General features: G+C 35.3%; 1 protein-coding gene across 1 annotated transcript in view; it reads left to right on the plus strand.

Annotated features, from left to right (window-relative positions):
- LOC142973453 (uncharacterized) overlaps window positions 1-18,889 on the plus strand; it is a 28,663-nt gene that overhangs the window by 1,232 nt on the left and 8,542 nt on the right. Inside the window, exon 3 of the mRNA XM_076115143.1 lies at window positions 258-1,036. Within this exon, the coding sequence (XP_075971258.1) occupies window positions 258-1,036 (779 nt within the window). The remainder of the gene's footprint in view (window positions 1-257; window positions 1,037-18,889) is intronic.

The following is an 18,889-nucleotide window of genomic DNA, read 5'->3' on the forward strand; positions in this document are numbered from 1 at the left end:
AAAAAGGTTATTTACCTGTTCTGTGGGTCTATATGTCCTAAGTGGTGACATCATGCCTGAAGACATGTCTGGGATTAACACACAACCGGAAATCGATATACTACGATGCAAAAGAAGTAACAATAACCGCTACCTATATAATAATACAATACAATCTAAATATTATTTCACAACAAACTTCCCCTCGCTTTGTTTAACTCTGATATATCAACACACATTGTTATCAACCACTTACATAAAACAATCTCATTCAACAGACCTTCCAAGTGTGGACGAATCACACCGTTTGCTGCAACGGCTGGCATTACGAAGAAGAGCTCGATATCTGCACCCCAATATGCAATATCGACTGTCACGCGGGAAAATGCATCGGACCGGATCTATGCGACTGCGAATCTCCCGCCTATATGAACCAAGATAACATCTGCACAAAACCAGAATGTAACCCTTCCTGCTTCAACGCAGACTGCTATCAAAACAACACTTGCATCTGCAAAGAAAACTACACGAAATATAACTCAAGTCACTGCTTCCAATGTGATGTTGGATTCACAGCTGATGAGAACATGAACTGTGTAAGAACTTGCTATCCAGAATGCATTAATAGCACTTGTTCCGAAGACCTGACATGCACTTGTAACCCAGGATATGAACATGTAAACGAAACAGCCTGTACTCCTAAATGTGACTGTGTGAATGGAGACTGTATAGCTCCTAACAAATGCTCCTGTTATGAAGGCTACATACCTCTGAATACAACGCACTGTGAACCTTTCTGTGGGGAATGTTCAAACGGTGACTGTGTGTCTCCAGACATTTGTATCTGTCATACTGGTTATTTAAAAGTTGGGGGTTTGTGTCGTCCTGTTTGTACTGTGCCGTGTATTCATGGTGTGTGTTCGGCTCCTGATCTGTGTTCGTGTGAGGACGGGTACGTGCCCAGTGTGGGGGGCGGCTGTGTGAAGTCTTGTGGTGATTGTGAGGGGTACTGTGATGATGGAGTGTGTGTTCCTTGGGACTGCAGCGTACCTATCAGGTGAGTGACTTAATTAGTTTTAAATTTACTAGCTTTAATTTGACTTCCTTCGGAGGAAATTTCCCAGAATCTTCTCTTAGTGATTCTCTACACTTATTAAGGAATCTTCATACGAAGTGTCAACTTTCTACGCTCAGTCGTTTTGGCTGTGTCCTTTAGTCAGTCAGTCTGTCAGTAACGGAAGAGTTTCATATATTATAATGATTGATTTATCTGTATTGGTACAAAACATAAGCTATTTCGGAATGCTTTTTTGAAATTTTAGAATCATAGTAAAGTTTTAACTTTTCAATAAAGTATAAAGATTGTGAACAAATTATCCGGTAGACCAACGTATACTAGGTTATCTAGTGAAATAAAACAGGCTGAATTGAGATTACTTTGTCGTTTCCACATTAATCTGGTTCATACAAAGAGGGAATAAATATGATTCATACAGAAATACGTTTAATGTACGTAAAGCACAATCCTACATATTACACCAATGATCTTTGAAAATGACAGCTGGGACCTACAATTTCACGTGCCATCCGAAACCCGTGGGAACTCGATACGCATACGATAGTCACCCAACCATAGAACGATCTCAACAAGCGTAGCTTAACCTCAGAAACCTGACAGTATTCCATTTGCGTACACTGCGTAGCATGCGCCTTAACTGTTGATGGATATTCGACGTCTCTAAACGTCAAAACAATAATTAAATCATTGCCAAAATCACTCAGGACATTGTCTGGTTTGTCCAGAATGTTGCCTGGATCGTGCAGGATATTGCCTGAGTACAGGATATTGCCTGAATCATCGATTACAAAACACTTGCGTATATTTCCGGCAATTTGCATGCGTTTTGTTTCTATATTAGCAATCTCATTTCAATTTGGTTTGTTACAATGAAATACGCATATGAATACACAGTTCATTGACTTTACTAAATGATGACGTGATTTTGTGACAATATTATTAATGCAGGATATTATTTAATAGGCAGGAATGATAAGTGCAGTTTTCGAAATATTTTAGAATAAGGATATGTATACAAAAGTAATAAATTACTTGTTAGAAGAAGTACCAAATATTTGAGAAGCAAACGTTGCATTAACTAAAAAAACCGACTTCAAGAGCTTAAGGTTCTAAAATACGTTTTTTCGTAGTCAGATAATCTCCATCGCGGAATAATTTTGTCACATTTTTCACACTTTATCTGTTAAAATATCTTAATTAGGTCGAATAAACCTACATAGAAATGGAAAATCCGACGCCTTATTCTAAATCTTATTTCAAATTTAATTTAAGAACGCACCATTACCATTTGAAAGTAAAACCTAAAACAAATATACCTCATTAAAAATTAAACGGTTACGATAAAATTTCTCCATACACTTTCATTCAACTCATCGAACATAATATCTAAATGTACAAACAACTGATAAAGTGACACTAACAGTCGTAAGGGAAGCACACGACTCTCATTCATCACTCGTTCACTAGTATCAGATTTATCGTCGGACAGGACGTCGCGTCATCGACCCGTGTGTGTCGTGACACGCGCCGTATGGTATAAGTACAGACTACAGATTGTTTTCTACAAATAACTGTACATTCACACATTAATTTATGTGTAGTACAGTTACGAGTGAGAAAAGAGCTTTATTTGTCACTTGAATACTTCTACTATATATAATACATATAAATAAATATGAATTTTATGATTCAATATTTTAATAGCATCAACGTACGTTTAAAACTTGTATTGTTTATGTAATTATAATACATATATGTACATTTGGACGTTCGATTTGTACGTTTGTAGATCTAACAATAAAATTTTAATTTCATGATTTAACTGAATCTCAAAATCTATAAGCCAAAAAAAGCAAGCGCATTAAAATTTTGGAATAGAAATAGTATAGGTATTGAAAAGAAAGAGAGAAATTTGGAACATAATAATATCAAAACAGTAAAAATTTAAATTAACACACAATAATAAGTTTAAGTGAACTCAATGACGACATTGTAGTGTTATATGGTTTTTATGCGATAAAATACTACTAGTTACTACTAAAGTATTCTGAGATTATAAACATATTTCTGCCCGTAACTGTACATGTGTATTTCAGAGGGTTTCATGTCAATGGCCACTGAACGTTGTGAGTAAAGATCTTTTATAAAACGGTACTTAAAAATGAATCATGTTGCGAAGGACTTAAATAACATACACAGACACAGTACATAAATATTCCTTTCATGTTTCTTGTTCACTCACGCGAATAAACAGGGATCTTTAATTTAAAGTGCTTCCGTCGTCATTATAATTTTATTTGAAAAATTATTTTCATACTGCCTCTGTGGCGCGGTTGGTAGCGTGTCCGACTGCTGATCATGAGGTAAGGGTTTGGTTTTCGGTTTGTGCAAAGTGCTTTTGGTACTTTTCAATTTATTTACCTAATATCCCTACCCTATTTTATGTAAAATTAAAATCTTTTATCGTTGAAAATTTCCCGCATAGCTGTGTCTCCGTGTATCGGTCACGAAAAAATGGGACCCGGATTATTTATTTCTAGTCAATTAAGACTAAAGTCGTTAAGCTATGTCAAAGGCCTTCGTGCTAAGTCCGATAGCGATTTGCCTGACTCGGGAATCGAACCCTTCGTGATCCGCAGTCGTACAAATCACAGAGGCAGTTAAGTGCATGTCAAAAGCTTGAACTATAACTAGCTACTTGGTATTTCCTTCCACAATATTGACTGATAAACTTATTTGTGTTCAGATCAATAACCGGGATATTTCAGAGAATTGATATCGTTTATCGACTGTCACTGTTATGTCAAACAATCGTCGGCTTTACCTGCTTTCATAAGAAATAAACGATTCTTACTTGCTGTTATACACTCGTAAGAAATAGTCGCAATTCAATTTGTTAGGTGCTCGAAAGCTGATTTTTAGTTCTGTTAAAAGTTGTGGATAAAATAAATCTCACTTAATCCACAGAATTAAATTAAATACTTACGTAGTAATACAAGTAACGCAAATAAAACTATAGTTCTTATGAAGAAATATTACGGGCGGTTTCCTATAAGTATTTCAGCGCCTCTTGCGTAGCCTGCGAGAACTATTTTAAATGTCAAACAGCTAAACGGATTTTGATGGAATTGGCAATGTGGTACCTTATGTATCAAAATAATACAGAAGCTATATAATTATCGTCTAGACATATAAAGTCACAGGCCGTGTGGCCGTATAATTGATATTCTATTCACTACGACTTGCAAAGCTTTAAAAGGCGGTACATGACGGTTACATGCGTCTTCATGAACATTCAATGTTTTAGTCATGTGGTGGAAGTCACTTAGCATTGTCGTAGGTGGCGCTACGGGATGACGTCACTGTCGCTTGACGTAACACGCTAATGCGACAATAGATGGCGTTAGTAGTTTATTATGTGTGGTAAAAAAATATTTAATAATCGTTACATGTATTATAGATTTTAGAATAAAGGATTTTGAGTCACTAAAATGATAGTTGAGTCGTAAAAATGAAAACAATTTTGTTGGAACCTGTTGTTACTTCTGAAAGCAGATTTTACCTTTTTTTTTAGTAAATATACTCAGTTCCAAACATACAGCATTGCAAGCAATGAAAGGGTATATAAATAATATTACGCCATTACGGCAGCAGTGTATGAAATAGGAGCTACGTTTTGCCATTAACAATGTTAGTCCCATATTAGAGTAAAAAATGAGTAATATCACCAAACCTTTTTATTATATTAGACGGAACATATAGCGCCCTCTATTCATATAATAATAAAACATTTATCATGCAAAACTTCCTTGATGGCGTTGACAGTACGAAACGCTGACGCTAGATGTCACTAATAAGCGCTGAAAGCTTTAACGACTGAAATTATATTTTCATGATTAATTTCATTGTGAGTAATAATTATTGTACTAGCTAGTTTCTTTTTCCACTATTTCTTCATTATGTCAAGACTGATTTATAGTTTAATCATTCTGTTGCTATCTCCATAGTATGATGAGGACTGTGAAAGCTCATCAGAAAGATTTTGAATACGCTCGCGAATTAATTAAAATTAAGTCAGCCCGATTCGAGCACTTATTTTAACCCATTACGGTACTAATTAGTTAAAAAAAGTGGACACCATCGGACACAATTGCTGGAAAAGGGTCTCCTCCCGAACGAGGGAAGGATTAGGCCTAAACTCCACTACGCTGGTTAAGTGCGGATTTGGCATACGATTCTTAAACTGCGGTTACTGCAAAGCTATTTGTTACAAACTAAAACAATATTTTGACATACAAAACACTGTTTTCAATTACTGTTTTATAAATAAACTTCCTCAATGCAACAAATAATAAGCTTTGTTTAATATCGCTGTTATCAAAAGTGCTAACGATACACCGTTGTTGCAACGTAAATATTATGAATAATTAAAAGTTGATAACCTAAAGGACCTTTTGAAGGTTAGGCTTGAGGTCTTGACTTTACAGGATTATGCGTATTATTGAACTGAAGTACCATGGTATGAAGGACAGATCGTGTAAACAACATACATGAAGTTGTAGGCAGATGTGTATAAAATGTAACCACGTTTCGCCATTACTACTGTTTGTACTATGTAAAAGACTAGTGTGCGACCCTATTGCAATTTTGCAATATAAACTACTAGAGGCCGCCCGCGACTTCGTCGGCGTGGAAAACCTTTCCGTTTCAATCCCAATCCCTCAGGATCTCCGGGATAAAAAGGAGCCTATTCTGGGTCTTCAGGCCTGGTTTTAGCCTACTTTTATGGGAAGAAGGCATAATTTTATGCAGTGCTGGAATGATGAATTACCACTATTAAACATAACTTACTGATATTGGGCTAACACCAGTTATTCATATAAATTCGGGGAACTGCTAATAATAGTGTTAGGTAATGTTAGTCAAAATTGTATGAATCAGGCTTTGTATTTAAGTGGTTTATCTTTCTATGCATGTTTTGTTATAAAAAGATCTTTCATTATAACTTTTTTGTTAATGATAAGGATACATTGAACTTACATATATGGTACTAGCTTCTACTCGCTACTTTGTCTGCGTAGGGTTTATAGTTAAAGTGTTCACATATTGTGTTCTTTAAAGCTCTTGATAAATGAAAATGCTTGTATATCTTCGTTTGGAAAACGAAAACCTATATTTCTATGATTACTAATCTATTCAAACTGTCTTGTTTATAAGAGTTAAATGCTATTGAGTAGATAAACTAACGCTAAATGTACCTTAGAAACTGGGGGTAAGTGGCATGTGCGGCTACGCTCACGTACTATCCCCTTGTGTTAAGGTACGGATTGAAAAAAAGTATTCATTGTTTATTCTCCGAAATTTTTACTGTAAAATTACCTTGACCAATCTTTTCAGGACGTTTACCGTCACCACGACAATTTTACCGTAATTGCGTGGTACTTATACACGAATACAATTATAGTACGCATTACCTGTATGATAAAGTAATTAGAATGTCATTTTATTACTCTGTCGTCATACCTATATCTGCTGTAGGAATTGTTTTTAAAGGATAAATGGGTCGGAACAGATAACGTAGTACTAATGAGATACGACTATTTCCTTCCTTTAACCTATGGGTAACGTTTAAAATAATTATAATACCATTTCATTTAACTTTACCGATGTCAATACCACTTACAACATAATTTCAACCTTATTTTCAACAATATAGGGTGCTATTACTAAGTAATATGTCTGTGACACAGGCAAGCTTTATTGAAATGTACTATTATAATACAATGATGTGATTGGATGACATCCTTCCACATTGATTCATTTTAATCGTTTATGCCTATTTACTTATCAAAAAGCAGTGATAGATGGTATACGCATTTCTCCCACGCAAGTGATCTAATAACTAACTTCTAACCTATTACATAAATCACACTTCAATTATGTGTGTATTATAGATACATAGATGATCATATTTTGTTCTTACGTTCCATAAAACGTCGCGATGTGATCTTTCGTGACGTTTTTTGGAATTTGAGAGGAGGTAGGCCTAGGCGTTCTTAGAAAATAAGATAGAATTGGTGTGTTACCTAACTTTTACACCCTCGACTCCTGTTCCTACCACTTGACTTTCATGGTTTTAATTTACTAAATAGTGAAAACTTTATTGGTGAAACGGAACTTTGATCCGCGACAGCATATCTGCGAATTTTCCCCTAGAAGTTTCGTTTCAGAGTCCACAAAACTTAACGCGAGTTAATCAGGATTGTCCTTTTTGTAATCTAGACCTGTGAATCCCCTCGAAATGTAGTATCAGTCTATCTATTGTATTCAACTATATTGTTAATCATTTCAGACGTTTAAAAATAATGGCTACTAGCTGACCCGCGCAACTTCGCTTGCGTCACATAAGAGAGAATGGGTCAAAATTTTACCCGTTTTTGTAACATTTTTATTGCTACTCTGCTCCTATTGGTCGTAGCGTAATGATATATAGCTTATAGCCTTCCTTGATAAATGGACTATCAAACACTGAAAGAATTTTTCAAATCGGACCAGTAGATCCTGAGATTAGCGCGTTCAAATAAACAAACAAACAAACTCTTCAGCTTTATAATATTAGTATAGTATAGATGAGTTTTTTGCTAGCTCTTCACATAAGGCTCTATATCTCATTTTCGAGCTCGTTCCAGATTAATTAAATGTAACGACCATCATAATGAAGTGTCAATATTTAACCAAAATAAATAATAAATAAATGATTTGATTTAGTTTTTTTTTAATTTAGAGCATTGTCCATTGTACATTATCTATCATTAAAATAAGCTCAAAGTCTACACATATAGATGACATCAACCCTACAAACATTGGCAATGGATGCCTATTTTATTTATCTAACGGAAAACAAGGACCATTGATTCATTGTGACTATACATATGTACATACATACACATAGGACAAAACGTGCCGGTTTTATCACTGTTATAGACACGTGACCTAGCCTTAGTTACTGGTTATGAGTACTAAGCACCACTCCCGAATAAGTATAGGGTAGGTACTAGTAGGTAGTTTATCAGGAGTTTTGACAGTTGTTTTCATATACTTTATCTGTCGATTAGGCTATATTTTCGAACTGCTGGGCTGGTGCTGGGCAAAGGTCTCTTACATGGGAGGGGTAAGGATTAAAGTATTAGGTCGGGGAAAAAGTCTTTTCGCATTATACTATAATGCGAAAATCTCTTTGGCTTTAAGAATCACAAATGAGTATACGGTTCATTAGGTTTCTTTCAGTGAGCTCGCGAGGTACCCAAATATCGAGCTTTTTTGTGTAGAGAAAAGATTTTATTACAAGTTCATACATACTATAATGCGAAAAACCTTTTTCCCCGACCTAATATATCACGCTGGTCAAGTGCGGGTTGGGGACTTTAGATTATTATTTTTGTTAACTCTTTACTGCCCTTGCTGGTCAATTGTGTCTTCTCTCGAATTGAAAATTAAAAATTGATTATTTATTCTCTAATTAGCTCCGCTTTGGAAACTACCTCATACATAGTCCCAAAATATATCCTAACGTTTTAATTTAAGTGGTAATCAATAGCGGTACTTCCAAATCCGATTGTTAGCCAGGTCGAAACCTAGGCTGACTTTCTTTACGTGACAGGATGACAGCTACAAAATTAGAAGGATTTATTGCCTTCGTTTTATAACTTCCTGTGGCGCTATTTTCTACTCAGTCAAGAATCGAGTAGCCATTAGAAATTATAATAAATAAAAACATTGCAGATGAGCTGTGAAGTCTTATTCAATGTTTAATCGGGAACCGCTTGACGAGTTCTATTTTTCATATAAATAAATCTCCTTCTGCAGAATATTATTAATTTTCACCTTTAATGATACTTTATCCAAATCGGTACAGCTGTTTTGGCGTGAAAACCAAAAATACTAGCTGATAGTTTGTGGCATGTATAATATTAGTAGAGATAACATATACGCTGTCTCTGTGTGACGCACCGCGCCGCCTTTTATCGATACATGGCATATCTCGAGCTGCGCATCTTCCTAACCCAGCGCCTTTGCGGCGGCGCATCTTCTAAGCACATCTTACTCGCACAGCTACATAGTTTAGTATCAGTGGAAACGGACACATAGTTTCACAGCTTAGCTACTACATCCTCTGAACATAGCTGCATAGCACATCTCTTGTGGAAAGGCACCATATAAGTTAACTTTTTAAAGTGAAAGCCAGTTTATGAAAAAGCTTTGTATAATTACCCCTGTAAACGAATAAACTAAACTATACTGCTTCAGAAAAAGTGTGACCGGGCTACAATATTAGTTACTAGCTGACTCGCGCAACTTCGCTTGCGTCACATAAGAGAGAATGGGTCAAATTTTCCCCGTTTGTGTAACATTTTTTACTGGTACTCTGCTCCTATCGGCCGTAGCGTGATGATATTTAGCCTATAGCCTTTCTCGATAAATGGGCTATCTAACATCGAACAAGATTTTTTCAAATCGTAGTTCCTGAGATTAGCGCGTTCAAACAAACAAACTCTTCAGCTTTATAATATTAGAATAGAAGTATAGATTTTATGATTACGTTCCGCCCGCGACTCAGTCTGTGTGGAATGTTCACCAACATTCTGTACACGTACAGTGACCAAATTAGACATACGAATTATATCTGCGATTGAAATTATTTTATGCACCCGTTAATTAGCGTGCTGTTTATTTATACACATTACAGTTGCTTTATTTGCGCACTACATTGTCAAAAGGTGATTAATAATAACATCAAAATATAAATTTAACTCATTACTGTTCTACAGTTGGGTAATGAGATACTTGGAATGAGGAAGGAGTTAGGTATTGAGTCTTTCAGCAAAGGTCCGTCTATCGAATGCCCTGCACTGTCTACTATTTAAAAGGCAATTTACTACTACTATCGACTATCCAAAAACCGGGCAATTGTTTACAGACTTTGCATGGAAATCTGAGTGTAATCTAGCGGGCGCCGTAGGGATCGCTCCTGTTTGTTTCCTGCTTCGGTTTCAAGTCTATTTGTTTGGCGGCATTTACGTAATGCATGGAATGCATGCATGCATAGCGGAAAAAACATGCGGTGTTCATTTAACTAGGGAAAAAAACATGCATATTTCATGATTCCCTTACATTTCCCATCTAACATAGGCATTTTCATATATCTATATTATTTACATACTAATTCCCGTTGGATAGATAAACTAACAATAACTAGGAAATAAACAATGTTATCGTGATCTCGATTGTTTTAAAGTTATCAAAACATTGATAGCAATATTACTGTACTTTAAAATATATTATTATAGCCACGATTAAACTACGTATCTTTGGGACAATGAGTCCAATGTAACTTGCGCCGAAACGTCCAGAATAAAACGGTAGACGGCGTGTATAAACTGCCAGTGTATTTAAATTTGCCAGTGCCAGTTTTGCCAGTGTATTTGTACAGTACAAATGCAGTTTTTTCCTTGACCCTCAACTCAAAACAGAATGACAATTTCTTGTAAGAAATTCAATAGATATTTTTTTGACCTGATTTTAGATACAAACTCGCGCAAAATGTATCACATGTGTTACTCTAGGTTATACCTAAATTACTTGTGTCAATCAAATCCTCAGAAAATTTAAATGTTTTTTCATAAAAGAGCAACAACATACAAAGGCAATTACAATATTAATACGTTACCACAAATAACCTTCATGCAGTACAGTTCTAGAAAAACACACAACAAATAATAAAACAACGTCAACGCGAAAGTAAAAATAATTAATAATACGTAATTATTTTAATTAATATTGTTGCAGTGGGATAAGTAGCGCAGTGACGCAATACCATATCACCTGCGGGACCATGTGTACTGTAAATAGTAAAATAATTACGGTATTTTCCTATTGTGGTGGCCACGTTTTATAGTACCTACATTGTTTTATCGATGGCCGTTGCAAATGTGACTGGTGTTGGTAAAAAGTTACTAATAAACACGTGATTTTATTGTTATTGTTGTCATCTGCCATTTTGTCTACTTTATGTCAGATTAGCTACTGCCTGTGACTTCATCACGTTATAAAAAGAGTGACTTTAGAGTTAATCCAGGTAGGTATATGGGTACCTAATTTTATTAAAATCCGTCGGGTAGACTTTTCGTGAAAGCGTAACAATCATGCATACATACTTCTATACTCACAAACTTTCGCATTTATAATATTAGAAGGAATATTCTGAAAAGTAGTTCATGCGCTTCTGTCTTCACCTTCGGGTGACAGGCGTGATATTATGTGTGTATGTATGTATTTATGTATTGGTCAAAAATGTTAAAATCCTCCTTCGTTCAGCAAGATACCCTTGTCCAGCAGTGGGACAGTAACGGGTTTAAAAAAAATCTATCAGCAACAGCTAATAAATTGATGTCATTATAAATGCCGCTTTACAATTTCAGTTACATAAAATACAACGTATTTTCCCTGTTCTAGTGCATACCATCGTCTTGTTGTTTCCCTGCACTCCTAGAAATATTGTTTTCCTTTTATTCTTCAAGAACTCTGTAAATAAAACTCCGTAATTTACTTCCTTTAATAATATGTGTATTTAATAATATAAAACATTCTCATTACGTTTCAATGTAGGGCAGTAATCCACTTTTTTTAGCCTTAGCCTTAGGCTTGAGTCGTTCAAGCATAGAAAAATCATTTGATTTGTTATCTATACTAATATTATAAAGCTGGAGAGTTTGTTTGTTTGATTGTTTGTTTGAACTAATCTCAGGAACTACGGGTCCGATTTGATTTCCGATAAAAATTCTTTCAGTGTTAGATAGCGCATTTATTGAGGAAGGCTTGAGGCTATATAACTTCACGCTACGGCCATTAGGAGCAGAGTAGCAACGAAAAATGTTACAAAAACGGGGAAAATTCTCTCTTATGTGACGCAAGCGAAGTTGCGCGGGTCAGCTAGTTTATTATATATATGTACATAATATCACGCGTTTTTTCCACAGGGGTAGGCAGGGACCAAAGAGCGAAGTGCCAAGTGGTGCCTCCCAAATATAAAAAATATATTGGTTGTAATTAACATGAAGAGAATAAAAGAATACGAAATAAGATGGGTTGGATTGCATTAAAAAAAACAAATTTCAGGTTTTATTTGTATGTAATTGTGTTGAACAAACGCGAAAATGCATTTTTCCTTGATTGGCCGCTAACCAAAGTAAACTGCATGTTCCTGTATAATTATAACTAATCGTTCAAAAACTGTAAAAAAACTCTTAAACAAAAAAATTGTGGTCACAACTTTTTCCTTTACCGTAATAATTATATAATTAGTGATTACTTCATAACGAGAAACTGTGACAGGAAAATAAGTAAATGTGCCTTTTGCATTGTTCTTATTTGAAGTGAAATTAATTAAGTACATTTAACACAACACGCAATAATACCTATAACGACGATAGTTTGACTGTTTGTTACGTTTTCACAGTAAAATTTGATTGTGATGAAATATTATATGAATTCTGAAGACCCAGCATCAATTAGTAGTAGTTAGTAGTTAGGGTAGTTTGAATAAGTTTATATTTATGTGTGTGTTATAATTTCCTATCTGAGGTGACTGATATTTTAACACCACCTTACCAAAATTGCTTGAGTCACTAGCCCCGGTTTCTGAGTACATTTAGCGGTAGTTTATTTATTCAATAGCGTTTTTTTTGTATGCGTTTTAACGCTATTGAATAGATAAACTGCCGCTAAATGTATCTCAGCAACCGGGGGTTAGAGTCGTATTAGAGCCAATTCTAAGTTAAGGGATTCAAATCCTAGAAGGGTAGTTGTATGCAGGACAATTGCAGAAAAAATTGCTTATTGCTCTATCCAGTCGCTAACAGTATGTAAAGCTATCTTTGGAGCAATCATTGTTTAGATGGGTGGTGGTTCAGTGTGAACTGGGCGTTTTCTTGCTTCGAAAGGCACGTCTATTGATCTCCAGCCGTAGTTAAGCAATGTCAATGGCGATTTGATGCTAAACGGTTTTTAAAATAAGTAACGGAGGTGACTTAAAATCTGGGATGCGATATATAATAATATACATATGCTACTTAATCTTCCTACATCCACGCGAATAGAATCGCAGGTACAGCTAGTATAATTTATACAATAGTTTGTTATCACATAATCCCAGTTAACTGTTACATAAACTAACTTTGGTAACGAATTTTAAGGAAAACGTGACTCATTTACTATTGAACGTAGAACGCAAGTGGTTATTTTCGTGTTATTCTACAGTTCTTTAAAAATGTAGTGTGAGGACTTAAAAGTGCAAAACGACTGTGGAAATCCGTGTAAAGATATTAAAATTTTCTAAAAAAAATCTAAAGCAAAATCTAGTTTCTAATATACAAAAAAAGAAAAAAATGGTGAAGTGAAATATCGTGATGAAACCTTGAATGAAAGTGCAAGGTCTAACCCCTTCCCTATTCCGAGTGGAGTCTTTTGCACAGCATGAGACTGTCATAGGTTAAATTTATATATGTACATACAATATACATACATAAAATCACGCCTTTATCCCATAGTGGTAGACAGCGACCAAAGAACGCCACTTATGTACGATCTTTACAAACTTTCCTTGCCTGATTAATGTCCATACGTCTTGTCATACATACATTTATATTAAACGTTAATTTTGTACAGTGACAGTAGCGTCCCACGCTTCAGTTCGGGTTCAAGGTCAAAACACGTACTGTTGGCATCTACACTCACAATATACAGCTGAAGAGTAGGTTTTATCGTGCTAATCTCAGGAACTACTGTTCGTATTGAAAACAGAAAATAGTGTTGAATAGTCCATTTATTGAGGAATACTATAAGCTATTTGATATCACGCTATGAGTAATAGGAGTGGTGCAGCGAAAAAAATGTTGTTTAAGCAGGAAAATGCGGGCGGCCACTATTAACAAAAAATATAAAGGTTGACCAAGGCCCTTTTTATTCTCATTGAGTTATATATTGGATTATTCCTAATTCCGTGCGATGTTCGCTACGAGACTTTCTGTAGGATGATATTACATAGCCTGACAACTAATATTGTAATGTGAAAGGCCGCAAAGTTTCGCCAATATCACACCTGTTATACCCGGTATTAAGGTATAGGCAGAGGCATAGAAAACAGAAAGGCAGAAGGTATATGAAATACACTAAGTTTAGCCATTGACGATGTAAGTCCGGCTGTTACCAAACTCTGGGTCACTAGTTAGAAGTTTTCTAGATACAAATAAGAAAAGGTTAATAGACCTCTGCACGACGCGGCGTGAAATCGAAACTTACATTATTATAGGTCTATCTATCTATGTTGTGAGTGATGGAGAGTGTTAATGATCGACCGGAATGATAACTCATCGACAGGAACCACTGTATCCGTCGGAACTGAAATCACTTCCATGAAACTTGAATGTCATGAGTGAGAAACATACATACATAACACAGTTATGCCTGAAGGTGTAGGATATGGCTTGTTAAGAGGAAACGCGGGTATATTTTGTACATCTCTGCCTATACCTTCGGGTATAACAGGCGTGATATTAACATTATGTATTTACATTCATACAGCCTCATTTTTTTAAATAAGGCAACTCTCGCACTATGAATTGCTCTTGTGTCGCGGGGACTTGTACAAACATACAAACAACGGACACAAACTACAACCAGACCCAAAACAACTATTTATTGATCGCACAAATAATTGTTCCGTGTGGGAATCGAATCCACGACCTCCAGACGCAATAGTCGTGGCGTGACGACCACCTTAACCACTGCACCACGGAGTTTTATTGCTACGTATATTCTGTACGTTTGTATTTAAAGTTCAAATATCTTCATGAATATAACCTTGATCGTCCTGACGTTTCATTCACTGCGTGAGATATCTGAATCTGTTTCAAATGTATTATTGCTTAGTATCCGGGAAACGAGGATTTTACCCAACACGTTTGATTATATTCTGTTATTATTCTTATCTACGCGTACGTGAGTAGTCACGAAGGCAACATTTGATTAATTCAAATTACAATAAAACCAGAAACCTTCCAAATCCGTAGCGCGATTATCTAAAGCAGTAATGTTAATATTCATCTTTGACTTTTAAAATGTACTGAATAATTCGTTTCTACGGTAGCTGTTAGGGGCGCTGATCAGGTTTTTAAACAAAATTTCTCGTTAGCTGGCCGGTTGCCGATAGTGGTCTCGCTAAAACTTTAAAGAAAGGAAGGAATCTAATTTTAGTTTTGAAATATTTGGCAAGGAAGGTTAAACTATTTTGGAAGAACTTGAATATTGAAATAAACGTTAACGGAGTCGCAAAAGTCAGTGCAATCAGGAAGGTTTGTTTTTACAATAGTCGTGTTAAAGATGCATTTCAATTCAAACTACTTTCGTTCTACAAATAGATAATTTCCTTCACATAGTGCATTTATATTATTGTATTGTTAGAACAGCAAAAAAGGGGATAAAGGCACAGTAAACAACAGACGAGTGATTTTAATTAAACAAATTGATACGCTCCGTTAGGACCGTTAACGAATATGAGGAAAATCCCTATAACACCAGTAATTAAGAACTTACAGGATGTTCTCAAATCTTTCTAATCAGTGGTCCAGCGCGATTTCAGAGCCAATCTCATTAGTTCCAGAATATTGCGGCGATTGTTTTTTTATTGGGACAAGGTACTAATTTTTTCAAAGTATTTGTTTAGGAGATCAAGTAATGTCAGTTTTTATAGCCTTGTGGGAAGAATAGGACAAGGAGAATACGCCTCGATGTTCTACCGTCGGTACTAAGGGCTAGCGCGCGTTTGATTTCAAATGAATAAAAGAATATAGGTCTTACAAAATACGCTGGACTACACTCAATCAGTTTTTCATACAACATTTGTTGATACTCGGTTATAACTTTGAAACTTACAGTTTGCATGCTAATCTATGTCGAAACTTCAGGCTTTGCAAGTTGAAATGTGTGTTTGTGTGAATTCCCTTTTTCTATTTTATAATAAGCTACTCGGTTATCGAAAATAGTAGGAAATTGCCTCTCGGTCATAATGTTATCCATGAGAAAATGAATTAACTTGTGAACATTCGCTTATGAAGTCAATCGCAAAGCTTCACAGGATACGATTGGCATTTAGGTGAAATGTCTAATTCCAGGTTTCCATCACTTTAAGGTGAATTGACTTAGGGATAGAGTACATCCATTCTCGTAGACTTTCAAATTCTTGATATTATTACAATTGTTTTGTATACGATTTTATTCTTAAAAATCTTATTCTTGTTTGTTAAATAGCATTTGTTATGCCAAGTCAGAAGCCTTGGGACTTGAACAACTATGGCGCTAAATTGACCATTAGCCAAATAAGATAATGGAAGGAAATTTACTCACCCGACGTTTTAAGATTTTACTAAGCCTGTTTCAATTTGAAATTTACGAATTTCTGCTGCCATATATGTCCCCTTTTTATAAAACTAGAACATTTATTGTTGGTGCTCAAAAACACAGAGGGAAATCCTAAAATACTCTTTATTAATATGTCGTTTATAACATTACTTCTGCGATCAAGCACAACATTAGCCTAGAAATTTGAATTCCAAACGTTAATCTGCGTCGTCACTAAGCTGTCGTTATACATTATGAACAAAGATAAATGCATGCAACGAGGCTCATTTTCTTTCTGCAAATACAATGATCTAATTAATTATATATTTCCATTTTATTTGATACAATTGTATTCAGTACTTATAAATACAATTATAATTATCGTTGGCTTCATACCGCCTCACTTACGCACAATTTGCGACTGTATATTATAATAAGAGTGATAACAAATTAGTGTTTCAAATCACTGCTTCACTCGCTTCAGTTGTGGTAAAACGTTTAAACATCCTACAAGTGTGTTGCGTGCCAATATTACGTCGTTATTTTAATTAAGTATTCGTATCTTGAACGTCACGAAGAAAATTTATTACGAAGCGACGGACGCCTATAAAACTGTCCTGCCTTATGCAAAATGTCATTGTTCTATAGTCACTGAGCATTAAGATGCTAGCCTTATCGACTTCAAGTGATTGCCGCCGCACGATCGTGAGCTTTTGCCGTCCCCACTCCTAACATTCACGCGGTACAAACAAAACAACATCCTGTACACAACGAAAATCATATTTTAATTTAATGATTTCGCGAGTCGTAATTGACATTCGGTCAGTGATATTCGGAGCAGACGTGCTTTACCGATATTTGCGGTATACATGGTGGGAAAAAATTCCAGCGGGAAGTGAATGATAATATTTATCACTGTTCATGCGCCAGTGTAACTTTATTGTGTATATAATTAAAGGAAGTAGAACGGTCGCGTGCAGTAATTGTCGTATACGTATGTGAACAAGATGGCTGGACATAAACCTGTGCATAAATACGTTATAAGTATATTTTTATTGTTAATCAGTTTCAATGTTTGTGTGACGTTAAAAATGGGGGAAGACGGTGTTTGCTATAAAGAAATTCCGTAAGCATATTTTTTTTACTTTCTATTCTAACGGTGTCAAATGAAATTATGATGTTTATGAGTTTTGAACATAACATAGTTGTTTGTTTGTACTATTTATACTTTAGGTTTAGGTATGGTAGTACTTATTTCCGTTAGATTTTGCTGCTAGTAAAGTTTGTTATAACGCGAAAAATGAATAATTTTAAATTAGTATCTATTTGTTTAAAGTTAGTTTTTCTGTCGAATACCTGACAAAAGGTTACAGTAAGGTATAATACTGGATAGAACTTTTGAAGTCGTCGGACCACTAATATTTAGTAATTATGATACGAAGATTTCTTGAAAGCAAATCCGCATTTGGCCAACGTGATGGACTCAAGGCCTTAACCCTTCCTCGTCCATTAGGATACCATTGCCTGCCAGTGGGAAAGCAATGGGTTAAAAAACGAGAATTAGGGCACTTGTGCGTATTACCTTGGTAACTTTTTGACTAGAGAGGCTATACCAGAAGACTAATCTCTATCACATTCTGTATACGTTTCCCGTATCTCAGTTAACAACTAGTGTAAAACAAATTGGTGGTCACTATTCAGTATATAATTAACGTCTCTTGTTAATCACTAAGAGAGAAAACAATGTATTATACATACACATACACATAGTGGCTATGTAGAGCATAGTCTCAAATAGTTGTCAACTGATACATGAATACGCCAGGGAATAATCCCTTACCCACCATTGACATTAGATTCTCATTTATTTAGAAATGTACGGGCTCAACCACTACTTAAACTTTTTCTTAGTACAGGTGTTTCTTTGTAAAAATTTACACACAATATATTCAAGATTTCCCATAGAGGTAGGAACCAGAGAACGCCACTTGCTACGATCCTTACAAACTTCCCTTGCTTCATTCACATCCATACGTTTGTTAATTATTCTTTATTGCTTGTTTGTTTAAACTTACTAAAATACTATGATGATGTTTGAAAATACATAAAAATATAAAATTAAATGAGGATAATACATCGAGTCTCAGGTGTCCTAGACTAAATAATCTTGAGCTATACGTTTCCTGTATAACATTATTCCGGAATCAGTCAGGATGCTTCAAAACGTTAGGTCAAGGTAAATAATACATGATCGCGTTAATTTCCGTGCTATATCAAATAAAAACAATATCCCCCGTCTCAGCTACCTAATTATCTAAGTACCTTTAATGTTTATTTTGTTCTTTTTTTATACTTTTATTATTTTGAAATACTTTTTTG

The sequence above is a fragment of the Anticarsia gemmatalis genome, chromosome 6, assembly GCF_050436995.1.
Source record: "Anticarsia gemmatalis isolate Benzon Research Colony breed Stoneville strain chromosome 6, ilAntGemm2 primary, whole genome shotgun sequence".
NCBI classification, from domain to species: Eukaryota; Metazoa; Arthropoda; class Insecta; order Lepidoptera; family Erebidae; genus Anticarsia; species Anticarsia gemmatalis.